We start from the raw sequence: 27,745 nt of genomic DNA, 5'->3' as shown, positions 1-27,745 counted from the left end.
CATCCTGTTCTTACACAACATAGTATTGAAGTATTGGTTAATGCCCTAGTCAGGTATACAGGGTGGTCCAGATCTAATTATGCAATTATGAAAAGGCAAACACATCGCACGTGCTGTTCGACTGACAACCATCTCCCCGCCATTTTGGAATGCAGGGAAGGTGCTGCCATCTATCGGCAACAAAAATACTTTTTTGTGAATTCTCTATGTAATGAATTTAATAAGCTATAGCGTAATGAAAATTGCATAATTAGATCTGGACCACCCCATAGATTACTGTAATGCTATTCTATCTGGCATCTCACAAAAACTTATCCATCGCTTACAACTTATTCAAAATCCTGCTGCCAGGATAATAACCTGTTATAAATCTACTGAACATATTACTTCTATTCTCTTTCAACTTCACTGGCTCCCTGTTAACTACAGAATACAACAATACAAAATACTGCTCTTAACATTTAAAGCTCTCCGCAACCTTGCTCCCCCTATCTCACTCATCTCCTACAGGCACTCCCTCTCGCTCACTCAGATCCTCATCTGCAGCTCTACTTTCTGTACCACACATCAAACTCTGTTCTATGGGAGCTCGAACATTCTCTCATAGTGCTCCTCAACTCTAGAATTCTCTTCCCTCTCATTTTCTTCAGCTCGATTTAATAACACAGTTTAAAACTGTACTCAAAACTTATCTTTTCAAACTGGCATACCAATTGTGAATTTTGCACTGTTACTGCCTGTTACCTTTGTTTGTTTGCTATTATTGATTTTTGATTTATCATTCTCTTTGTTTTTATTTTACTAATGTTGTTTAATTTCTTTGCAAGGTGACCTAGAGTGCCAAGAACGGCGCCTATTAAAATAATGTATTATTATTATATAAAAAAGTAAACATTCAGTAACCAACAAATTTTATTACTCTGATGTTAAAATATAAAAATGGCTGCAATGCCCATTGTTGGCACTTCGCCGTTTTGTAGCACCGGCTCTTCCTTTTTAGAAGGATTGTCAAAATTCCATCTATCCGTTTTCAGGCTATTTAATTCAATCGCCGATCCACTGAAGGGAATCGTCACTCCCTGCCACTCATACGGGCGCAATTTGGAGCTGCCTTGGTGCTTCAGTGGGAAAACCGCACAGAGATACGCGGAGAACGTGTAAACTCAACACAGACAGGGGGTTCTTTGGGGAGTCGCTTTAACTGTATTTCAAACACGGTTTATTGCGATTTTATTATAGTCCAGTCCTCTGAAACGTGTATAATGTGTGACTGAAGCAATCATGCTAAAAGTGAATCTATAAACGGAATTGGCATAAATGGGAGCATTGTTTGTTTGTCGATCTTTAAGTCAAGAAATTAAAATAGACTCTTGGTAGACAGATGGCAGAGTATCTAGTGGTTGATGAAAACATGTATGTTTTTCTTCTGGTTTTTTTCCACCATGCCTGAGAACAGATGTCTGACGAACAAGAAAAAAAAAACACCACGCGCTCAACGCACTTGCGCCGAAGCGGCTTAAGCAGTCACGTGACAGGGCTCCCGGCTTGCCGTCAGATCAGAGTTACAAAGGGCAACAGCAGCGGCGGAGAGCGATTGAGGTGCATACTGTTCAGGTGGATTGCCGGAATGTGTCACTCTTCCGTGTTTTCGCCTCCCATTTCTTTATTTTAACTGCGGGCGTGTCCTTTTTGTGCTTTTAATTGTAATCTGTTTAAAGCTAAAGTTCGGAGTGCTTTGTGATCAGCTGGAGGATTCGTGTGCTAATGGCTCTCGCGTTGCCACTCACTTTTACTTTTCCTCGCAGTTGTTTCCAGTGGAGTTGAATACAGTAATTTCTTTGTGCGGCGGCCTCGCGCCAACGTGTGCGTTCTTCTTCATTTTTTTAACAAAGCTGGGAGGTGCTGATTGATGTGGCTCGGTGCTGCGTGGCTTCTTTTTTTCGTGAGCCATGGCCGAGGCAGAGACTCCCGTCGCTCCCGATGAGGAGCAGCAGCTTTTTATGGAGGGCTTCGATTCCGACACGGAAGGAGACACCGAGGAGCTTAATTTCGGGGATGAACTCGAACTGAACCAATTCGACGGGCTGCCCCATTCCTCTCGGTACTACAAGTTGTTAGCCCAGAGAAGGACATTGGCTGTCTGGAATGTAAAGGATGAATTTATGGAGAGTCTCCGGAAGAGTCGGATTGTAATTTTGGCTGGGACAGCGAATTCGGGCAAGAGCTCTCAGGTGGGTTCGAAGTCTTATGATGTGCCCAGTGCCATCTCTGCGATCAAAGGGCACTGATATAGCTAACAGATGGTGGGACGGTGGCAGGAACTGTCATCCAAAAGATTTTTACTTTGCCATTAAATAAGGGATAAATAAGTTGGATAAATTGGGATTTTAGTTATTTCTATTGATCATGGAAAAATAGGGCCACTTTTATAAGACCATTTTATATTGATTGTTTTGCTTTATGACCTGTTACCGTTTTGTCACACTCTCTTTAAATTGCACACTAGCCTTACAAATTTTGTTATGTATGTGTTTTTTTGCATGACTCTTAGGTCTGGTGAACACGTTTTGCAGGTCTGTGAGTAGCAAAAATTTAGTTTCTCCAATGTATGCTATGTTTGTGCCATTTTTACTGCTTATTTTATCCAAAAAAAAGGAAGTTCAAGGATTCAAATTCTTTTAAACTGACTCACCATGTGACCCTAAGCAAGTCGTTTATTATTATAGCACTCACACCTGTAAGGTTTTGTGCAAGTGCAACATGAAAGGCACAAAATAAAAATGCATGTTTGAGGACTCGGATTATACAGTATCTGTATAATCTGTAAACCTGTCTCAGTAAAGCCAGTTGTCATTCAGAATTAAACCAGCAGAATCATTTGGAATACAACAATCTACATAGTATTCTTTAAATTAAAATTATGTGTATTTTAGAACTAAATCAACACTTGAACAAGTGTGTTAATCTATAAATATGATTTGCCTTTGGACGGATAAGAAGGCATGCATTTTACAGCAGGTTAAGTGCCAATTCTAAGATGTAAATGAGTGCCTCCTGTAATTGACTGACTGGCATCCTGTCCAGAGGTGGTTTGAATGTTTTATTTAATGCTTTTAGCATGGGCACTGTGTATTTTGACCCTGAACTAGATAAGCCAGTAGTAAAACTTTGAATAATAGACAGACAGGAGTTATATTAGTTTACATTTCAGAAATAATCTAAAGTATCCAACAAAATGGGTACAAAGTGGAAACTCTTCTTAATAACATTGCACCTGTACTTGCAGCAGGGATCTCCATCTGGAAAAGCAGCACATTATGAAAATACAAAGTGACTGGTCAACAAAGACCTGTACCACAGGAACAATGCATGCCTTCCATGGCAAAACTCTTCAATTCTCAATCATTAAATGTTTTACCCTATTATTATTATTTAGCTAATGTATGTCTGTAAGCATGGATAAAAAAGCCACAGTTGAGATACAGTTGCTTTAATTTCTTTTGTTTTTCAAATTAGAGTACAGGCAGGTAAAGTGACTTGCTCATGGTCACCTAGTGTCAGTAGTGGGATTTGAAAACACAACCTCAGGGTTTGAAGTTTAAATCCTTTACCACTATGCCACTCCGCCTGCATTCATGAGTTTAGTCTGTGGTCGAGAGAAACTTGAGTGTCTATTATAAAAACAATAGAAAATATATCAGAATACTTCTTAAAATACTGGGCAGATGCCAATGGATTGTGTCTTGTATGTGAAATTCAGAGGGAGCCCATATAGAAGCAGTGACTTTAAGTGGACCTGAATATGGAATGGTAATGGGTGCCAGATGCAGTGTCTGTGGTAAATATCAAAAGTGGCAGCCTACAGAGGATTTTATCCATTTAAGACATTATCACAGAGGTATTGAATGTTGCAAAATGGTTGAGAATGGGGGGAATAAAAGGGGTAACTGGAGCTGTTTTGGAAAGAAACTGACAGTTGTCTAATGGTTAAGTACAGCTATGGTGCTGAAAGAAGCAGGTTGGACCGCTTGGCTCTTTGATTTTTGGCATTGACAGGACGAAAACATCCAGTGGCCCTACTGTGTTACATCCCTGTCAGAAAAACAAGAGAGTTTGCTGTGGGCTGATACATGCAGAGTCTAGTAGATTAACAAAACTCTACCCAGTCTAATGAATCCCATTTCCTGCAATTTTGCTTTAATGGAAGTACCAATATCACCCAGACATCCTGCTTGGTTCCAGTTATACCGGTACCAAGTTGCTTTTTAGGAAGGTGACCATAATAAACTGTCCACTCTGAATTTGCAGTTCAATCAAAATTATCAACCACAATTATAATACGAGTTAGGTAGCTGAAGATGTTTGAGATGGACAGGAAGTACAAATTGTCTGAGTGAAGATAAAAAATAAGCTTGAAAAAATCCCACATAGGAAAAAGTAAAAGCCAAATTTCACTTCCAGGCTATAGTCTTAATGATCTTATCATTATTGCAAACATCCATTAGGTCCAATAAAAGCATTTAATGCTCTCTGATGACAACGGTTTTATCAGAGAGAAGTCCTTGTTGCTTATAAATGACAGCAGTTTTAGTAGCTTTAAAGTTCAAGACATCAAGTTAAGATAGTATGGAATATAGTTCTAGCCCTGGTTTCAAGTTTTTATGTTCAAGTAAAGAACTATCCCTAGATGGGGTGTTAGTGCATGACAGTGCACACTTGGCTGGCACACTGAGACTCGCTCATGGCTCAGATTTACTTCATAATGATCATTAATAAGAACATGTAATGTGCAGGAGAGTTTCTGTTTTAAGCTATCACACTTTCAGGGGATGTTCCTGCTCACCACTGACCTAGAGTGGTTGTTTAACAATGGGTGAATGACCATCCAAAATACAGAATAGAAACATCACAGATGTTTTTTAACCATCTCTATAAGTATGTCATAATATGCAATGTGTAGTATAGTACTACAGACAATACAAAATCAAATTTGGAATAACAATGCGACATGTTGAGCAGCCTTCAATATTTCTCAGTCTGTGCTTTAAATACTTGTTGATCATTGTTTTTTCAATGCCCAACTGCTATGGTTACAGAATTTAACATGCTGTAATGATAAAAGAGTGTTTTCTATGGAAGTACCTTGTAATCTAAAGTAAGTGTAACCTTGGATATGAAAGATGACATGAATGTGTAGGTACTTCAGAAGCTTGTAATTAAATGTCTGCCAGCCTACAATAAATACAAAAGCAGTAAGGATGGCCAGCTGAATAGGAACTTTGTATAAAAATAAAGCAAAGGCCTGGAGACTTCAAATTTTTACCACTTTTGTCTGTATTTGTATGTAATCATACATGCATATACAAATAATGTTGTTTTTAGGTTTGTAGACGTGGAGGTTGTGTCATATTTCTTCTGTTTCTGAATCTGTGAAACATGTAATTTGACAGGCATAATTTTGCATACACCTGCATGTGCTACATTCTGAAAATTAAGTAGGTGAGACAATCGGTCTGAAGAAGAAACCATTTTTACATCAGAATTGACTGAATCATGTATACTTTTCAAATTTTACTTTTGACAATATAGTTAACTGTGGTTTAAGGACTGATTGAAAGAAAAGTAGCATATTCTGTTTTGATGTACAGAAAACTTTCAGTCCAATTTTTGTATGGGCCCTTCACCTTCAAATCAATGCCCTATTGTAGCTATAAAGCAGCTCCCTCCATTAATCTTTGTTTTCCCTAGTATCTTTTGTAGGAAACCCTGCACACAGAGCAATTAGACTGTGTTTACTTGTGTATTAGAGGTAATGTTATAATGTCAATAGGGTGGCCTGTCAAAACTGAAAGATAAGTTTACAGATAGAGCTTTAACGTTATTGTGAGTAAACTGGTGTTTTAGACGTTGTCAATTAATAAGTGTGTTGCTGTACTGACTTATCTTTTTTACTGTTCTGTATTGCTTTTCATATGTGGCAGGGTTCTGGTAAATGTTTCTGCAGTTTTTTGTCTACAGACCATTTGCATACAGTGGCATACTGTGCTCTGCAGTATTGTAAGCCTTTAGTCTTATGGTTTGGTACTTTGCTGTCACCTTGAATTGCTGCTGAGTCATAGACACAGGTGAGTGTTTGTTTTCATCCAAGAACAGAAGTGTGGTGCAGTTTTTGTGGGCAGAAGGCATTAAATAGGCTGTATTAAGTGTCTCTTTTTGCACTTAGTATGGGGAAAAATGGTGTACCTTTTAGACGTGTTTGCAAGTGGAGAGAGATGTTTGGGAATTTTTAGAAATGTGTAACAGCTGCAGAGAGCTCTAGATGACTGTCAGTAAGTACTGATGAGAAGCAAGAAGAAGCTAGGTCTGTAATTCGGAGAAGGTATTGATTTACAGGTGATGAAGAGGTGAAAGAAGCTGAGCATAGCTGTCTTTGCACCCAGCCAAGAACCTTTATGAAGATATTGTAAACTGTGTTATAAATATATTAAGAAATAGACCATAATGAAAAGTTTACATTTTTCTAACCAAAAACATTTTGAAAAAAAATGTGTAAAACTGTGATTTTTGAAAAATCTTCACACTTAATGATAAGAAGTGGTGCTAGGCCATAGATAGATATTGAGAAATATGTTGTAGCCTATACCCAACCACACTTGCAACTTGACAACAGTGTTCTTTTTCTGACAAAACAATTATAAAGAGTATAAATAAATTAAAAGTAGCACATTGGTTAGCATTGACTTAATTAACCCTTGGAATAAAATTCAGTTCCTGGTGGCGTGACTTCTCTGGTATTTGCTTGTGTTTTTGGGCTCTTTTTTGAAAACACTGAGTTACCTGCAAAGTCTAGTCACTTTAAATTAGTCCATTGGTTTGAGTTTATGTGTGTTTGGCGGGGCAGTGCAGTTGCTTCCTGTTTGTACCTCTTATTTGTAACAGTAATTCAAAGAAGGTCTTAAAGCAAGCAGATACTCATTTTTAATAAAATTTAAAGTAAAGCATAGTTTTGATTTTATTTTGAAAGCTGCCTGGAGAGGATAATTTAACAGATATCTCTTCATTCTTCAAGAGCAGCTCTTTAGCAAACATGTTGAATGTTGGAATGTATTGGTAGTAATACTACATAGACTATGGGATAATTATTTTTTGTCATTAACATAAATTTAATTTTAAGGCTTTTTCATTTTACCCAAGTTGTACATAACACTTTCCAAAATAGCATGTTGCTGGTGAGCAGACATAAGTGCAAATGAGAGTGTTCTGTAGTTTTATGAATAACAGTGTACTCAAGAACTTCTTTTTGTTCACGCCTGAAACAAAGACATTCACAAAAATTCTACATTTTTAATATTGTTCCACAGAAGGAAATTTTGGGAGAGTTGTGATGCTTTGTTAGAGTTCCAGTCAGATAGATTATGGTGCTGTGGTGGAAAGTATTACGACTGGCCTGTATTGACTTGCAGCCAGCTTACTGTAATGCTTCAAAAATTAAAGCACTGAGAGAGGTGCTTAGTACACCAGATGCTGCATCTGTACTGAGAGAGTTAAGTTTAAATGACAATTGTCCAGCTGTGAATTACTCTGCTTGGTTTTGCATCCTTTCACTTTTGTTTTTATTCTCTGCAGATCCCCCAGTGGTGTGCTGAGTACTGCTTGTCTGCTGGATTTCAGCATGGGACAGTTGTCTGCACCCAAGTGCACCGCCAGAATGCTGTGGGTCTTGCTTTGCGTGTAGCAGATGAAATGGATGTCAACATTGGCCATGAAGTCGGGTACACTGTTCCCTTGGAGAGCTGTTGCACTAGTGAAACTGTTTTAAGGTCTCTCTAATTACCATATAATCTTTCTGGTGATCTGTATTCACTTGCAACACACATCACTTTGAAAGCTACAAAACAAAGGCAGAGAAGAGAGGTGGGGGGGTTGAACTGGGGTCAATTCAGCTGCAGCTGCACAGTGCTCACATTTGACCTTTGTGTCCATATGTTGCTTTTAGGAATCAACATTAATGTTGTGCCTTCTAACAAAGAGAGGAAATTGTGGCGTAGAGAAAGTAGTGAAAAAGGGATGGAATAGGTTAAAACCTAGTGTATGGAAGTAGGATTGCTGGAGCATTATTGCTGTCTAAATAATGTAATAGAAGTTTGCATGCAGCAGTATAGATTAAGTCAGTATAGGGCTGTTCTTGAAATTAAATTTTGTTAATGATAAAGATTCGGCATTATTAACAAATTCCTTCATGTTTGGTTAAAAGATCATTAATGTTTATCACATGGGTAATCTTCGAAAAATTCAAATATTCATGACCTCCATCACAATCCATGCTACTTGAACTCTTTATTATAAAATAGCATCCATCTGTCCATTTTCAAACTTGCCTAATCTAATTTAATATTGTGGGTGACCAATACCTAAACTAGCAGTATTGGGTGTAAGGTGGAAGCCATGTTGCATATAATACTTGTTTTTGTTTGAATGATGCTGAAATTAATATTTGTTTTTTGTGTTGTTTTCACACTTTGCACAATTTTGTTTCCCCAAAACTACATAATCTGTAATCACAGTTGTACTAGCATGTAAAAGTATTTTTAAAGAAATGTCAAATAGTACTTACCAATCAGTATTTATTGATTTGTAATGTATACAATAATCTGGTCATTCAGCACAGGATATGCGCTCTAGGTATTTGAGCTGCTACAACTCTCAGGGAAGGAGTTGTAGGGAAGTAACAATGACCATGATTGTATTTTCCACCCTTTTCTTGGATTACTCCAGTAGAGATTAGAGTCAGTACATGTATTAGTAATAGTAATTATTCTGTCCATTTATATAGCTCTTTTTTCACTATTTAGACTGATTTTCATAGTTCGTGGGGAGCCACTTCAACCACCACTAATGTGCAGCATCCACCAGACTGATGCTGCAGTAGCACTTTTTGCGTCAGTAAACTTAAACACATGAGCTGATCGGCGGTGAAGTGGAGAAAGAAAGAGAGACAGACAGACAGACAGACAGACAGAGAGAGAGAGAGACGTAATTGGAGACTGGATGATTAGGAGTTCAGAATGACTAGGCCATGGAGGGCAGTTTGGCCTGCTTTTTACAAAGGATGCCCATGTAACTTTATATGATCACAGAGAGTCAAGTCTTTGGTTTTATGTCTCATCTGGAACGACAGAGACATTTTTATAGCACAGTGTTCCCATCACTGTACTACGGCATTAGGATCCACATTCAGACCACAGGGTAAGAGCCCCATGCTGGCCTCAACAACACCTACAACACCTATTCCAATACTTTTATTCAGCAGCTAGTGTGTGGCATTTTGGACAGGTTGTTACATAAGATGTTACTTTAATTGCAGTGTGCAGGCCTACATCTACTATGCATATTGGCACAGTGCATGCCATTTCTTAGAGCTGTATGGATCTTGAATTTTATTTTGGGCCGATCCCTTTCCATGTGGAGTTTGTACATTCTCACTGTTCTTTGTTTGTTTGGATTTCTCTGGCCTTTTCTGGTTTCCTCCCATGTATGTTACATTGTAGATGTCTAAGGAAGTGCATCTTGTGAAGGGCTGGCTCAAATTACTGCTTAGAATGGCAAAGGCTAATGGAATAAGTGGGACCAGAAAATGGATGAACAAGTCCAGCACCTTTAAAGGTTTGGCACATTTTACGTTTAGAGATACTCTTCTGCACGCCACTGTTGTAAAAACATTTATTTGGCAAATTCAACTGATTCCTGTCTTGCTCTTAAGGTGTTTTCTCCTGAATAACTGCCATTTGCTAGATTTTTTTTATCAAGTAATTTCCTGTAAACTTTAGACACTGTTGTGTATGAAAATCTCTGGATAGCAGATGTTTCTGGGACGCAAGGATTACCACATCTGATTCCTAGAGTCACACTACAGTCGGTGTCATTTAGATTGTGCATTTTGCCAATTTTAGTGTTTTGTCAAAAAACAAGTAATTCCCTTTTTTTATCCCTTTGGGCAAAAATATGTTAATCTCCTTCCTGTTTTATTATGACATGTTTTTAACTTCATTTTTCTCTGTTGGCTTTCAATACTTTGTTACAGCTTGATCCACATTTTCATTTCATGCACAAGTAGACTTTGGTTGGTCAGAATGGCAAACAAAGCATTATAACATCACAGACTGATGGTGCAGATTTCATCTGGGGGTTTTATTACACTAAATTATGTAGCCTAAATTTATGCAACACACATGAAGAGATTAATAGCAGAAAGTTTGTACTTCTAAGATTTTATATTTTTTATAATTTTACCCCATTTTTCTGTACACCGGGGATTTGAATTAGCCTCCATCTAAACTATAAATCTGTACTCAGATGCCTCTTTTACCTGGAGAGGTAAGAGTCAAACCAGACAGCTCTTATAGCTTAAAAGGAGAATGTATTCCGGCTTTGTTTTTTCATTGCAATGTGAAAAGTACAGAAGGCTTTCTTAATTCTTTGACAACTGAGGGTATGCAACCAAAAAATATGTGTATGCTGTTCCTTGAAGTGATGTGTAAACAGTGGGAGATTCAGAGTAATGTGATAGTAACCGAAGACATTTGGAATACTCAACTCGTTTTTGAATGACAGAACTGCAGTGCACTTTTCTAATATACACAAAGTGTGAATATAAATGTAACAGCCCTAGTTTTTAATGTTTTGCAAAACATTCTGCATCCCCAGCTCATTCTTTACTGTAACAGTATGAAAACCCAAACCCCTAAGCCATGTTTACTTTTATGGATAGTTTCACTTCTCATTCAAGTAAAGAAAACCTTTTCAGGTGATATTTAATCCCACAGTAGACAAGAAAGTTTTTAGTGCACTATTTAAGGTATTTTTAGTTCTTGTGCAGTTTTTTTTGTCCAAGTACTAGCATGAATAAAAAATTAAATAACAAGAAAAAAAGTTCATTTGTCCTTGGTGTATCTATATTGCACTGTAAAATAATGCAATACTACAATATATTGATTCCTCCTCTCCTGCTTCTAAAAATAAGTGTTTAGGTTGTGACAGCAGGGGCCGCTGTTGACCTCTGAACCCTCATACAACACGTTCAGACACCAGGTAAAAGTCCAAGAAACGAATTTAATAATTCTAATAATATGCACAAAGCACCTCCACCTCCACTATACCCAATAAGAAATCCATAATACAATAATCAATAACAATAAATCCTCCTCTCCACCCAGCAGCTCTGTCGCACTCCCTCCCAACTCCGGCTCAGTGTGCTAGGGTTTCCCATAGTCCTTTTATGTTCCTTGACCCGGAAGTGCTTCTTTCCCTCAGTCCATGTGATTTCATAACACTTCCAGGTCAAAAGGAAACGTCTTCTTTTCTTCAGCCCAGAAGTGCGTCATTTCTTCCGTTCCCGTGACTAGGGAGTACTTCCGGGCTATATGGGAAGTACAAATCCCTGTGCCTCCCTGCAGCATCCCCTGGCAGCCCCCACGGCATCCAGCAGGGCCGTGAAGTAAAACTCCAATGTCCACGATGCCCTGCTGGAATTCGGGGCCCCTCCATGTTGCAGGGAGGACTCCATCTAGCGGTGTGGGGGTATTGGCCAGGATAAACTGCTGGCCATGTATCACAAGGTTTTTCTTTATATTCTGTTTAATCTTTATTATGATTTATAACACTTTAAGTAATACAGTACTGCAATGAAAGTAAGAGCAAATAAAGGAGCAATAGGTTAGCAGTAGTCTCTCTGGGTGTGTAAGCTTTATTACTTTGCAGTTAGATTACAGAGATATTCAAGTGCCTGACTACATTTTTTTGCACTCCTTCACATTAGTAGTAAACTGAAAGAGAAAAACACGCAATAGAATGTAGTATTGAACAAAAAAGAAACCAAAAATAGCCTGAATAAAAAATTGTCAAAACATTGAATGAGGATTCTGATCTTCAGATTAAGATCATTTGTGGTATGGCACACTTTATCAGTCATTATACAAGTCCTTCTGTGCTCGGTTAAAAGGATGCTTTTTTTTCTTTACAACTGATTTTAGTGTCCTAAGTTATTAATGATAAATGTCCACTTCAGGTTTGCATTTTTAGTCCAAGAAAAAAACTTTCAGTATTTCAATCTGCACCATCATTTTAGGCAGTATGAATTTATGAGAATGATGGATGTGTTTGCATTTTATGCCTATCTTGGTGTGTAGTACTGTCCATTTTCGGCCACCAGTAGTGTGGAAGGAGTTTGTGACTCTGGAAGAAACAACAGTGTCAGCCCATATTTTATGCAGTGATTTACATCATAACACAAATAATAAAATGTCTAGTAATATCTGTGCCTGTTTGCTCACATTCACTCTCTAGAGGTTATTATACTTTACATAAAGAAACTAGCGGTATTAACCAAAGGGGACATTTGAAGCATTTGTTTTCATTGTTGCAATTTTGCTCCTGTCATTTCTCCAGCTTAGAGGAAATGTACAGTAGATAGGGAATAAAAGAGAAAGCCACTAACAGCAATTATACTGTGTAATCATTTTCACATATGACGTATTAATTATTTTTGATGCATGCCAGTTTGGTTCTTGGTGAAGTTTGATATTGTAGTGGGAGTTGCAGTGCAGCAATTCAGAGAGCCAAAAGTGGCATAAATTTTGATTTTACAAGTGTAAACAATAACTTGTAGACTTAATGAAGCTGCTCCCAAATCAAAAATAATCTTCTGGAAGCTGTCGTGTGAGGCACACACGATCTATTGCACAACCAGCAATCTGTATTTCTATAGATGATGGGTAAGAGGCAAGGAAAAGAATTTGTATATTGGTAACGCCTCATCCAAAGTTCTATGCAAAGCCAGTGAAAGCGGTGTTGCTTTCTGTTCTCAATGGTTTTTTTTTTTCAAAATCTTTCTGACAAATGACCACTTCATTTGACTTAGCGTGTCTTTTTCTTTCAGTGTTAAATTTTTACTGAAAAGTATTGGAATTGTTTGGTTCTGCGTTTTCATTAGGATTGGCAATCCAGCTGAGTAGTGATGACACTCGAAATACTGTACATTGTTATTGTCCTTAACAATTTAGACCATGACAATTTTTTGCTCTTCATTTCACTGTTACACTGCTTTTCGCATAAAATAATGGAATTTTTTCCCCTAGTGTACAGCATAAAATCGGTTGAAATATTCAAATGATTGTCCAAAATACAGTGCTAAGCAACATTCTCTGACAGCTAAATGTGAGAATGTTTACAGAAAGACCATGGAAAAAGTTTAAATGTTGAATTTAATCAAGTCAGCTGTTTGGAAAGAGACTGTTGATGGGATGTCCATTACTAATAAGACAAAATAGGTGCGATGTGGACCATCTCACAATAAGAAGTTCATTTTATTTGCCTCGTGATATCCTAAATGTCTTTACTATTCAAATCACCTAGCAGGAGATGGAATGTGAATCCGTGTCCTCACATGTCTGGTCACAAAGGTATGCAAAATATGACTTGAATGATGAGAGGAATACAGATAATGAGGCAAAGCTAAGGTTTGTTTGCCTGTGGTTAAGCAAAAATCACAATCAGTTTTGCCTTTTTTATTGTGCACCGTTGGTGTTGGTTATTCCCCTGCCATTAATTTATCCTGACACAGTCTTATTATATGGAACTGGCAGGTAATTAAATACTTTTTCATCTTCAGTGTTATAAGAGAAATGTTACAATTTAGTCTTATCCTTTAAAGGTTACAAGTCAACATAAATATGATGTTTTAAAATCAAATGGCTTGATTTGATTAATTTGCAGAATTGAGACATTTTCTGAACATCTGACATAACTTTGAAAAGAAAAATAAATGGAGTGTCACCATGTATTCCATTTATTTTAAACCTTACACTTTAATATTTAAGTGAACGATGTGTGTGAAAACAATGGTCCATGGGCATCAAGCCATCAGTTTGAGATTTTCTTCTGTTAATGATCTCTTAAAGGGTGGCACTAGCTTCAAAAACTGGATGGGCATAGTGTTTTTTTTTTTTTTTGCTGTAATTTTATGAAAGATACTAACTATAGCCTTCCATTTATGAGTTTTTTTTCCAATTATTTAGCGACAGCTTTTAATATTTTTTATTTTGTATTTTTTTTAATTGTTAGCAGATTTAATGTTGCAAAGCTTAATGAGTAGTTAACTTCATATCACCAAAACATCACAGCTGCAAAGTCTTGACAACATATGGTCAGTTTAAAAGATTTTAAAGAAAAGATGATATAAGTACAATTTTGAATTCTAATTGTAAATATAGCTTAGAAGTATTCCTTCTTTGTTTTTCTGTGTATAATTTCAGTCATTTACTTTATTTCTGTTAGGTACTGCACAGATGATTTACTTTTGAGAGAAATTATGTCAGATCCTCTCTTGGAACAATATGGAGTTATCATTATTGACCAAGCTCATGAACGGACAGTGTCTACTGACATTCTCTTGGGACTTCTCAAAGACATTGGTCATCAGAGACCAGAGCTTAGACTTGTTGTAATTGCTGCTTCTCACATGTCAAGCAAGCTGCTAACATACTTTGGAGAGGTGCCTTGTATCAATGTGAACAAAAAGACCCAGGCAGAAGTGGTATATGGAAACAACCCCCTTGGTGATTACTTTTACCGAGCTGTGAGCCTTGTGTTTGAAATCCACAGTGCCAAGGAGGAAGGAGATATTGTTATATTTTTTGCCTCAATGCAGGTATGTATTTGTTTTTATTAAATTTCCGATTTGAGTAGATTACTCTAGCAGCCCTTATTTTCAAATGTTATTTTTATTTCTCTGCTGGAGTACCATAGTCCATTTTTCTTGCTTTGATGGGAAATTCTAATTTAAAAACACACTGAAAAATTCTATAGGGTTTATTTTTCAAGCTAAAGATCTACAGTGTATATGGCAGTGTATGTGGAGTTTGTTTTGTCAGAAGCAACATACTTGGTTCTAAATGACCCAAAATCTATCTTAACTGGTGGTGAACCATTGTAAGATTAACATAACGACATCTATGTGTATGGTATTTATATGTATCTTAGCATTCCATTTGGGGTAGGATTTACTTCCTTCTGACAGGTGGTTATTCTGGAGCCAGTAAAGAGAATAAAATTTATAAATTGAGGTGTACAGGTCAGCTTAATAGTTTAGTTGGTTTTTATCTTCTGTCACACTAATTCAGTTTCCTCTTAAAGCTTTTTGTTTTTATTATTATTCAATACTTATTACAGGGCATTTACAGTATCTCACAATAGTGAGTACACCCTTCATATTTTTGTAAATATTTTATTACAGTTGCCTTTCCAGGGACAACACTGAAGATATGACACTTTGATACAATGTAAAGTAGTCAGTGTACAGCTTGTATAACAGTGTAAATTTGCTGTCCCCTCAAAATAACTCAACACACAGCCATTAATGTCTAAACTGCTGGTAACAAAAGTGAGTACACCCCTAAGTGAAAAATGTCCAAATTGTGCCCAATTAGCCATTTTCCCTCCCCGGTGTCATGTGACTCGTTAGTGTTACAGGGTCTCAGCTTGTCAGTGCTCAGACCATATGCCACACACTGCATCAAATTGGTCTGCATGGCTATCTTCCCAGAAGGAAGCCTCTTCTAAAGATGATGCACAAGAAAGCCTGCAAACAGTTTGCTGAAGACAAGCAGACTTAGGACATGGATTACTGGAACCATGTCCTGTGGTCTGATGAGACCAAGATAAACTTATTTGGTTCAGATGGTGTCAAGCGTGTGTGGCGGCAGCCAGGTGAGGAGTACAAAGACAAGTGTCTTGCCTACAGTCAAGCATGGTGGTAGGAGTGTCATGGTTTGGAAACTGGGCCGATCGGCAGTATTCCAACATGATAATGACCCCAAACACACCTCCCAAGATGACCACTGCCTTGTTGAAGAAACTGAGGGTAAAGGTGCTGGACTGGCCAAGCATGTCTTCAGACCTAAACCCTATTGAGCATTTGCGGTGCATCCTTAAATGGAAAGTGGAGGAGCGCAAGGTCTCTAACATCCACCAGCTCCATGATGTCGTCATAGAGGAGTGGAAGAGGATTCCAGTGGCAACCTGTGAAGCTCTAGTGAACTCGATGCCCAAGAGAGTTAAGGCAGTGCTGGAAAATAATGGTGGCCACACAAAATATTGACACTTTGGGCTCAATTTGGACATTTTTCACATAGGGGTGTACAGTAATCCCTCCTCGATCGCGGGAGTTGCGTTCCAGACCCCCCCGCGATAGGTTAAAATCCGCGAAGTAGAAACCATATGTTTGCATGGTTATTTTTATATATTTTAAGCCCTTATAAACTCTCCCACACTGTTTATAAATATTCCCCGCAGAGTTATACAGCATAATCCCTTTGTATTCTCTTAGATATTAGGTAAGATTCATTGAAATTATGTATATAAACACACTGTTTATATACAGTAAAACCTAAATATTATTTTAAAGATATTGAGTGTCTCCGATATCACATATGTTACAGCCATTACGATAGACAGGCCGCCAGCAATAAATACGTACAATGCAAGAAAAATAGTATACAGTAAATGTGTGTACAGTGACACTAACCGTACATACATGTACTAAGTACTGTAAGTAGAAAATTAATTATGGTTACTCGCCAACAATGACACGATGACTTGTCCAATAACAATGAGTTTAATTTTACTGCACAACAAAGGAGAGCGTTACAGCCCTTAAAGGAGCCATTTCAGGCAATTGTGTAGCACTGCCGTTGTTCTTCTTCTGGCAGTCTTCAATCCAAATCCCTAAAGCAGATTCCATCCAGACTACTGCCTTATTACATCCACTTACAACTCGTTTTGCACCCTGGTTAAAAGGACACTGTGGCTGTAGATCTTATATTCCTTTCCTACTTTTTTAATAAAAGAATCGTAGCCTTCAACAAATCCAAAACGCTTACCTTTTCGCAATCGTTAACATCTTCCGTTTGCGCTTGGGCACGGCCCCTGAAGCAGTAGCAGATCATTTTGGAGCCATAATGAAGGGCTTGACTATGCACAAAGATAAACACAAAAGAGCACAACTCTTTACACAGCGAAACATGTTGATGCTGAATGAGCGAGACGAGACTTCCTGGTTAACACTGCATTCAGCACGCAGGAACTTAACTGCGTGCTCTGATTGGTTAGCTTCTCAGTCATCCGCCAATAGCGTCCCTTGTATGAAATCAACTGGGCAAACCAACTGAGGAAGCATGTACAGAAAGTAAAAAGACACATATTATCCGCAGAACCCGCGAAGCAGCGAAAAATCCGCGTTATATATTTCATTATGCTTTCATATAAAATCCGCGATAGAGTGAAGCCGCGAAAGTCGAAGCGTGATATAGCGAGGTATTACTGTACTCACTTTTGTTACCAGCAGTTTAGACATTAATTGCTGTTATGTTGAGTTATTTTGAGGGAACAGCAAATTTACACTGCTATACAAGCTGTACACTGACTACATTACATTGTATCAAAATGTCATATCTTCAGTGTTGTCCCATGAAAAGATAATATTTACAAAAATGTGAGTGTTGTACTCACTTTTGTGAGATTCTGTACTTCATTGTCATGATTGCATGGCTTGTTTTAGATTTGTTACTGACCATTTTTAAAATTTTTTAAAGTTTAATTTGTAGTAAAGGAACTTCTTTTTAGACTTTGCTGGGGTGGGAAAATACATGGAAGAATAATTTAAGTGATTGAGGTAAAAGTAAAACAAAACTTTAAACAAAATGTCACTGTGTTCACCCTTTCTTGATTTTTACTACCAACTAATGAATAACTGTAAGAAAGACAAGTGAACCAGAGTTGCATATGTGAGAATATTATTAAATTATAATAGCAAAGTTAATTTTTCTGCAAATGATTTATTAAATGTGAAAAACACTCTTGGTTATAATGTGAAGTATAAAATTTTTAATCCTGCAAATATATTATAGCAAACATGTTTTAAAATCTTAGTTTTCTAATTAGTTTCCACTTATATAATCAGGACTGGATTAAAAATATCACAAATTAGTATGTAGTATTAGATACGGTAGAAGAGCAAGTGTATTTCTTGGTATGTCAAATATGAATCTTATGAAGGTAATATTAACTCTTTGTGCAAAATAATTTGTACAGCCTAAAGAGAAAAACAGCTGTCATATGTTAACACTTCTTAATGACTGTTGCTATAGAGAGATATGATTTGGATCCTGTTGCATAATGTCAAAATCACTGAGAAACTGTGTGATACTTAAAAAGAAATTGTAATATTTCATATGTTAATAATAACTGTTTCACACATTGTAAATGAAAAGTGCATCTCACAGAATAGCCTAATTAATCAGTTTATATTCCATTTTTAGATAGAGATAAAGCCTGAAGGAATTAGAGCTTAGATATTTGCAATTTATTTGTTACTCCAGTCTTGCCAATAGGGATGGTTTTGCCTAAGGGCTTGATTGTACAGTTTCAGTGTGTTTACTGTTATCTTTTTTTTTTCAGCCTTGGGCTGACGCAATTTGCTGGAATGTTTCAAGGGGATTTAGACATTGACGATGTTTCATTGAACTGATGTAATCTTACCTGTGTCTTCTGATATTTCCCTCTGGGTTTTTTTAGGAGGCGAATAGTGCCTATGATATTGTTATGCAAGAGGCTGTTAATATGAGTTCTAATCTTGGACAGCTTGTTCCAATTACTCTGATCCCTCGGCAAGGTATTTTTTTGTTCAGACAAACTGAAGAGCAGGAGAAAAAAAATGCAACATATCTGAGAAGAATTTTCCTGACCTCTTGCATGGGAGAGGACCTAATTTGGGCCACTGACAATGTGAAATTTGTTATTGATGCTGGAGTAGAGACAAAGAATGTAAGTTTTACTTTCAGAAAAGCATCATCCCTGTTCTTTAGGCTGTAGTAGCTTTGTGTTATCGTTCAGTTTTAGCTTTTCCTTGACCTTGGCATGCTGAACAAACATTAATTGATTTAATGAAAATTGTAACAAATGTTTCTTTCACTTATGTTTGAAATTGTTTTTTTATTATTTGAGAAATCTGAACCATCTGTTCACATTTGTTTTTCTTATGCTTTGCTGAGCCTTCACATTGCTGCCATTACATCTGTTTTTGCAAACAGAAATAATCACGTGATCAAGAGTATCCTTTTAATTTGCAATAGTATACATGTGTAGCTAAATGTTATTACTAAAGCTGATTTGGCATTACACAACCGTTCATTCGAGATGTAGTGACGTCTATAGTTAGTGATATAGTTTCCGGAGCATGTCGCCTTGCACGACTACAGATTGCACGGCATATAAAATTTCTTTCTAGTGCATTTCACATTTCCAAAGCAAGCTAGTCCCTTTCTCTGGTGGTCAATGATGTGCTGCCTTATGGAGCTGGGTCCTCATGTGAAGGGTTAATGGGTTTATGTGTAATCTTGGCCCTCCTTTTTTTTTTTTTTTTTCTTATTTCCATTCTTTAATGGTGTTTGAATCCTTTATGACATTCTACTTTGTCATCTACTCTTTGTCTTTTATTTCTGGCCCGAGTGTGGTTATATCTCTTGGCACAAAGTCTCATCACGCGGGAAAGTATCTCTCTGAAAAAGTCTCATCCCAGGATTTTTTTATTATAATATATATAATATATAATATTGAGAAATATAAACATACATGAAATGGATGCACCCAGTTGAAATATAGGGCTATCTCAGCTGTTTGTCTTCCAGCATTTTTTTTCAAAATGTGATTTACTAGTACTAGCCTGTAATGTTTGTTTGTATGTTTGTTTAATTTGGGATCTCCTGTGGATAAATAAGTTTAAGGTTATTACAGATTGAGGAATGATGTTCTTAATAGTACATGTAATTTGTGACTGAAGCTCTTTTCAGATATGTTTAAAGATGGTTTTTAAGCCAAAATGTATTTGGTGTAATCAACTGTAATGCCTTTTTTTCTCTCCTTCAACGCAACATAAACATTTACTGTCAAGAATGTTACATATTAGATAGACAATGAATGTCATTTTGTTTTATGATACTTTTTTATTATGTTGTTTAAGGTAGATAGGTTATTCATAAATAGGTACTTGCAGATGTGCAGGTTTTGATTTCTGGCCTAGCAACTAATAACACAGACTTAAGACTTTGTTGCCATAGGATCCAAAGCTTTACCTTCCTCACTGTGTACAAAAAGCAAGTGATATAACTTTCTTGGTTTCCATTTATAATTATACAGGTTTTTAAGTTTTGTCCCGTTAATCTAAAATTGAGCTGGTAATAATTGTAAAAGTGGCTATCAGTGTATGTATGTTGATACCTTGTATCAGAGCATTTGTGACTTCTGAAACCGCTTTGATTCAAGTGTATGAGCTGCAGCTTTGCTTCCTTTTTCTGTATTAACTCCATTCATTGTATGTAAGCAGCTGTAAAGAACTCAATCAGTTGTTCCATTAGTAAAAGTAAAATAAATAAAACTAACTCAATCAGTTGTTCCATTAGTAAAAGTAAAATAAGTAAAACTTCTTAAGCTGTAGCAGAAAATGACACTCTATTACTCACTCTATGACATGTTGTCAAATTAATTATACTATACATCAAGCAAACAAGGAAAATGGATGGAGAAAGGACATAGGCAGTTGCAAGAAAAAGGAAAGTCCACCAGTATGTTAGTGAGATGGAGGTAAAAATCTAAGGAATCTGAAAAATACGTTTTTGAGAAACTAGGAGATGCATATTAGAATGTCAATGGCCAGGGAAAAAGTTTGTGATTCCTTTGAAGATCGCTGAATGTTTTGTCATTCACCATGATGTTTTTTTTTTTTTACTTGATTGTACTATAATTCAAGCATTACATAGAGTGACAGAGTGGGAAAAGTTTAAACAACCTTCTGATTGCATATTTAGAAATTCCTTATAACTCTGCTGGATGAGTATATTTTCAAAATGGTCTTATCATTTGAAGTTTTCAAAAGAAAACATCTAGAGATTGACAAAGTCAAATGAAGATTACCACGTTTACGTGTATATGGATCAGTTGTTGCACAGTACAAGGGTCATTGTATGCAGTGTGAGGAACTCTGCCACATAACCAAATAGTATCCACCAGATATTAAATTAAATGGGCCTAAGGTATGAGCAAAATAAGTACTTGGTAGTGGGAGATGTGGTAAAGGATTTAATCAAAATTAAATATGTGGCAGTAAGATCTATTGGATGAAAATTTTTATCCACCCCCGCTTGTATGGGCATCAGTTATACATGTTACGTATTTTGAACAGTGAAGAATCATAGCCAAAATAAAAACCTAATGTAAAGAAATGCAAAAGAAACATCTGTAATACTTATAAAATGCAGTATGAGAACATAATGTGAAGTATAGAACATGATGCTTGGAAATGTTGTGATCAGTAAGTTAAAGGCATTGGAAATAGGGGTTATTAATATTCAATAAAGAATAATCTTGCTTGGTCATGTTTATTAGAGCTTTCAGAATTACACCTATGTTTCGTATATATTTGAAATGGATTTTTTTTTTAAATGGCAAAAATCAGCTATGTCTAACAATCCCATATTCACATATCATCATGAGTGTCCTTTTCTTCTTTTTGGACAGATCGCTTCAATTATCATGTCATATTCAGGAAGTAAGCAGTCACTGGTTTACTGATAATAGCCATCTGTTTGGATTACTTCTGTCATATTTTTCTGTATATCAGTTACCTATACATTAAGTTACATAACTTAATTTCCCACATTTCACCAATAATTCAGTTGTCTGTAATTTTCGTTAACAACATTTGTTAACAACTTCATTTGAAATTCAGATATTGCTGTAAATTAAATTTTTTTTGCACCTGTTGAGAATATTCCCAGAATAGTTCTGTGTATTTTGATCTGTTCATGTATGTCACTAACATTTTTTAAATCTATACCATTTCACATACCCCTTCCTTTAATTGTATTTATTGCTCAGTGGTCATTACTTTTTTTTTTTTTTTGAAGAATTTTTGTATTTTTCAAAGCTGTTAGTTATTCACTGTATATTTCTGTAGACCCATTGTTTGCTCAGGATACATTATACCTGTTTATATGTGTATTATTTTATAATGGATGTACAGGTGGTTTTAGTTACTGGCTTATGAGCGTGAAGTAAGTTAGAAGAGGAAATTAAACATGTAACCTTATGGATTATAGTCCAGTGCTTAACCTTTTGTCCAAACTGCATTCATGCTTTCAGACAAACTTGTAACACCTCTGAGAAGTTGTTGTTTTTCTTAAAGAAAAATAAACAGGGAAGTGTGTTTGTTTGACTCTTTCACATGGGTTTAAAGAAAAAAAAGGAACTTGTTCTGTCCTTGTCATAATTATTGTACAAACCGGATTCCAAAAAAGTTGGGACACTATACAAATCGTGAATAAAAACTGAATGCAATGATGTGGAGGTGCCAACTTCTAATATTTTATTCAGAATAGAACATAAATCACGGAACAAAAGTTTAAACTGAGAAAATGTATCATTTTAAGGGAAAAATATGTTGATTCAGAATTTCATGATGTCAACAAATCCCAAAAAAGTTGGGATAAGGCCATTTTCACCACTGTGTGGCATCTCCCCTTCTTCTTACAACACTCAACAGACGTCTGGGGACAGAGGAGACCAGTTTCTCAAGTTTAGAAATAGGAATGCTCTCCCATTCTTGTCTAATACAGGCCTCTAACTGTTCAATCGTCTTGGGCCTTCTTTGTCGCACCTTCCTCTTTATGATGCGCCAAATGTTCTCTATAGGTGAAAGATCTGGACTGCAGACTGGCCATTTCAGTACCCGGATCCTTCTCCTACGCAGCCATGATGTTGTGATTGATGCAGAATGTGGTCTGGCATTATCTTGTTGAAAAATTCTTCCCTGAAAGAGATGACGTCTGGATGGGAGCATATGTTGTTCTAGAACCTGAATATATTTTTTTGCATTGATGGTGCCTTTCCAGACATGCAAGCTGCCCATGCCACACGCACTCATGCAACCCCATATCATCCGAGATGCAGGCTTCTGAACTGAGCGTTGATAACAACTTGGGTTGTCCTTGTCCTCTTTGGTCCGGATGACATGGCGTCCCAGATTTCCAAAAAGAACTTTGAATCGCGACTCGTCTGACCACAGAACAGTCTTCCATTTTGTCACACTCCATTTTAAATGATCCCTGGCCCAGTGACAACGCCTGAGCTTGTGGATCTTGCTTAGAAATGGCTTCTTCTTTGCACTGTAGAGTTTCAGCTGGCAACGCGGATGGCACTGTGGATTGTGTTCACTGACAATGGTTTCTGGAAGTATTCCTGAGCCCATTCTGTGATTTCCTTTACAGTAGCATTCCTGTTTATGGTGCAGTGTCGTTTAAGGGCCCGGAGATCACGGGCATCCAGTATGGTTTTACGGCCTTGACCCTTACGCACAGAGATTGTTCCAGATTCTCTGAATCTTCGACTGATGTTATGCACAGTTGATGATGATAGATGCAAAGTCTTTGCAATTTTTCGCTGGGTAACACCTTTCTGATATTGCTCCACTATCTTTCTGCGCAACATTGTGGGAATTGGTGATCCTCTACCCATCTTGGCTTCTGAGAGACACTGCCACTCTGAGAAGCTCTTTTTATACCCAATCATGTTGCCAATTGACCTAATTAGTGTTTATTGGTCTTCCAGCTCTTCGTTATGCTCAAATTTACTTTTTCCAGCCTCTTATTGCTACTTGTCCCAACTTTTTTGGGATTTGTTGACACCGTGAAATTTTGAATCAACATATTTTTCCTTTAAAATTATACATTTACTCGGATTAAACGTTTGATCTGTCATCTACGTTCTATTACAAATAAAATATTGACATTTGCCATCTCCACATCATTGCGTTCAGTTTTTATTCACAATTTGTTTAGTGTCCCAACTTTTTTGGAATCCGGTTTGTTTGTATATAACAAGCTGATAATTTGAATATTGCCTTTTTTGTTTGTGTTCTGGGTTTAATAGCTTTCACATTGTGATTGTAATAGTCAAACAGAACATTACGTGTCATGTGAAAAATCTTTTGAGCTTGAAGCATTTTTATTTCTTTTTGTTTGATAGGTTTATAATACCAGGATTCGAGCCAACTCCCTTGTCACACGACCCATCAGCAAGCAGCAGTTTGAGATGCGTCAACAGCTAGCAAACTCACCTGGTAAGACTTAACCAGACATTTTTGATTTGCCTATATTATTTATATTTTTGGGCATTGTGTTCTTTATGTTCTAAATATTTTTTCCAGGCTTCTGTGTACGAGTACTTATTTTAAGGACAAGAAAGTAACATTTAAAATATATTGCATTTATTATATTGCTTTGTTACTATAGTCATCCTAGGGAAATATTCTGTGCCTTTGTTGGATAGGATTATAACTCCAACTATGGATTCATAATAGTAACTGTTTAGATGGGTAATTTCATCACTATTTTCTTTTGCAGATTTGATGTTTACTCCAACTGATATAAGTCTTATTTTTAAATAAAAAGTAAAAGTAAACAAAAATGTTGCTCCATGGTATATTTTTTCATTGTTTTAGGGAAGTGTTTCTGCCTGTATCCAGAAGACGCTAAGTTATCTGAACAAACTCCTCCAGAGATTTTGGAAACTAAATTTACCAGCACAGTTTTGCTCTTAAAAAGGATGAATATAGCTGGTTTGGGACATTGTGACTTTCTGGACAGACCAGGTTAGTAATTATGTTGTATTTTACCTAGGTTATTCAAAATAATTTTTTGTGCATTCTGTAAATTCATACATACTTCCATTATGAATCCTGTGTAGTCTGGTTCAGAGTGTAAAGGGCAGGATATTTGTCCTTATATAGAGGTCACTTAAGGTCACGTCACATTAGAAAACTTTTCCAGAGATTTTCAGTCGTAGCCTTCATTTACATAATCTTAGCAACTCGGAAGCAGTTGGCAGCATGCTCCCATGAAAACCAACTGTGTAATTTGAAATGCCCAGTTTGACTTTGTCTTGAATGAATTAATGGTCATTTGGATGCACAATGCATGTAATGTAGCAATGAGAAATAAGGATCGTGGGTATTTTGGACCTCACAAACAGAAGAGAAGCTTGTCTGTCTGATGTTTTACATACCGTGATGGAATGGAAAAAAAGGCAGATGGCATCTGAACTCTCTATACCTGTTTTTAACGCATTATACAACACTAGCTTTGTCAGATAACAAGCTATTGCCTGTCAAAGTGGCAAGCTCAACTGTGCTGGAAAGATATTTAGTTACTAAATTTGAACTATATATATATCTATACTAATAAAAGGCAAAGCCCTTACTCACTCACTGACTGACTCATCACTAATTCTCCAACTTCCCGTGTAGGTAGAAGGCTGACATTTGGCAGGCTCATTCCTTACAGCTTACTTACAAAAGTTGGGCAGTTTTCATTTCGAAATTCTACGCCATAATGGTCATAACTGGAAGGTATTTTTCTCCATTTACTGTAATGGAGTTGAGCTCAAAAGCCGTGGGGGGCGGAGTTTCGTGTGACATCATCACGCCTTCCACGTAATCATGTGAACTGACTGTCAACGCAGTGCGGAGAAAAGAAAGCAAGTTGTAAACCTAAACTTTAAATTAAGTTCATAGATGGGCTGGCGTTTCTCATGCCCACGGGTAATGCAGGATACAAGTTTAATGAAAGGACGCAGGATATAAACGAGAGTTTTGATCACTTTGTAACTAAGTTAAAATTGCAGGTGAAGGGGTGTGCTTATGCAAATTCCGAGAGACTGTTTGTGGGGGATTGACACTTAAGGTGGGTGGGGGAGTCACGTCATCATCTCCCCTCCCATTTACCTCATTTCGTCTGAGCTGAGCTCCGTGGCCAACACCGTCTTTCGAAGCAACTTCGTCACACTGCCACCAAATACTCCCAGAAAAATCCACAAGTTAATACACACGCTGTGTCTAGAGTTTCTCCACACTGAATCCTCCAGGCACTACTTACAAAAGGTCACATTGACAATCGTGTTACGTTATTTTTAAAATCTTTCCTTTTCTTAGCACAAGCACAGCTTAGAAGCTTCAATGCATGTGCTCCATAACGCGTTAAAAAATAATGCATTTACTCACACTTTGCATTACAAGCAAAGGGGAACTTTTGTCAATGCATCATTTCGTGGTACACCGATTACATTGATCAGCGCATCCCGATTCATTTTACCCTCGCACGACCTTGGTTTGAGAAGAAGTCTGAAAATATATGAGGTTAACACAGAAAAACAGATCACCAATTCAAGCTTTATGAATAATCGATTCGCCATCAATAATTGTTTTGGTAAAGCCATACTCCGTGTAATCCTCCTTCCATTTTATAATTTTTCTGCCACTAGCCATGATTAAATGAACTGTAAAAAAGTAAGAGTGAAGCGAGGGTGACTTATTTAGGCAGGCATATACCTGTATATGACAGCAACACTCATGACAATGTCAATCATGTTACGTTATTATTAAAATGTTTCCTTTTCTTTTTTCATTACTTCTTTAACACACTACTTCTCCTGCGGCTGGGTATTTTGTTATATATATATATATATATATATATATATATATATATATGTGATCACCCATTGGCCTCACTCACTGAGTGCAAGGGAAAAAAATAAAATGTAGTCTATAAGTTATTAAAAGTTGAACATTAACGTTTCGTTCAGTTTCTTGCTACAGCAATTTTAACTCCGTTTCAAAGTGATCCAAAGTCTTGTTTATACCTCGTGTCTTCTCAGTAAACTTGTATCTCGCGAATACCGTCATTCATGGTAGGCATGACAAACGGCAGCGGAAGTGTGTCTATAAACTTAATGTAAAGTTACATGCATTGAGAGAACTTCCCCTTTGCTTGGAATGCAAAGTATGATTAAATGCTGTTATTTTTTAACATGTTATGGAGCACATGCATCGAAGCTTCTCAGCTGTGCTTGTGCTAAGAAAAGGAAACATTTTAAAAATAACGTAACACGATTGTCAATGTAGCCTTTTTTAACTTTGTTACAAAGTGATCAAAACTCTTGTTTATACCCTGTGTCCTCTCATTAAGCTTGTATCCCGCATTAGTCATGGGCATGACAAACGCCAGCGGCAGTCTGTCTATGAACTTATTTTAAACTTTAGGTTTACACCGTGCTTTGTTTCCGAAGTAGGTGCAGTCATGAATATGCTTGTATGCCTCACTGCGCATGAGAAACGGCAGTGGGAGCGTGTCTATAAACTTAATTTAAACTTGCGGTTTACACCATGCTTTGTTTCCGCAGTAGCTGCACTCATGAATATGCTTCATTCGCTCACTTCTTATTGTTTTGCTGCCTTCTCAATTGTATAATGCATGTTTTCTTCAGCGCTTTTTGGAGCTCTTCCGTGTTTTCTACATCCTGCGCTCACAGTCAGTTCACGTGATTACGTGGGAGGCGTGATGATGTCACACGATACTCCGTACCCCTCGGCCATCCAGCTGAACTCCATTACAGTATATGCAGAAAAATAGGTTTCAGTTATGACCATTACGCGTAGAATTTCGAAATGAAACCTGCCCAACTTTTGTAAGTAAGCTGTAAGGAACGAGCCTGCCAAATTTCAGCCTTCTACCTACACGGGAAGTTGGAGAATTAGTGATGAGTGAGTCAGTCAGTGAGGGCTTTGCCTTTTATTAGTGTGTGTGTA

General features: G+C 37.0%; 1 protein-coding gene across 1 annotated transcript in view; it reads left to right on the top strand.

Annotated features, from left to right (window-relative positions):
* The first annotated feature begins 1,540 nt into the window (after positions 1-1,540).
* dhx32a (DEAH (Asp-Glu-Ala-His) box polypeptide 32a) overlaps positions 1,541-27,745 on the top strand; it is a 55,625-nt gene continuing 29,420 nt past the window's right edge. Inside the window, exons 1-6 of the mRNA XM_039769945.1 lie at positions 1,541-2,231; positions 7,627-7,820; positions 14,332-14,704; positions 18,628-18,876; positions 24,130-24,223; positions 24,605-24,754. Coding sequence (XP_039625879.1) covers positions 1,950-2,231; positions 7,627-7,820; positions 14,332-14,704; positions 18,628-18,876; positions 24,130-24,223; positions 24,605-24,754 — 1,342 coding nt within the window. The 5' untranslated portion in view covers positions 1,541-1,949. The remainder of the gene's footprint in view (positions 2,232-7,626; positions 7,821-14,331; positions 14,705-18,627; positions 18,877-24,129; positions 24,224-24,604; positions 24,755-27,745) is intronic.

Source organism: Polypterus senegalus, chromosome 1 (assembly GCF_016835505.1).
Source record: "Polypterus senegalus isolate Bchr_013 chromosome 1, ASM1683550v1, whole genome shotgun sequence".
Lineage (NCBI taxonomy): Eukaryota > Metazoa > Chordata > Cladistia > Polypteriformes > Polypteridae > Polypterus > Polypterus senegalus.
This window is presented reverse-complemented; position numbering and strand designations above follow the sequence as displayed.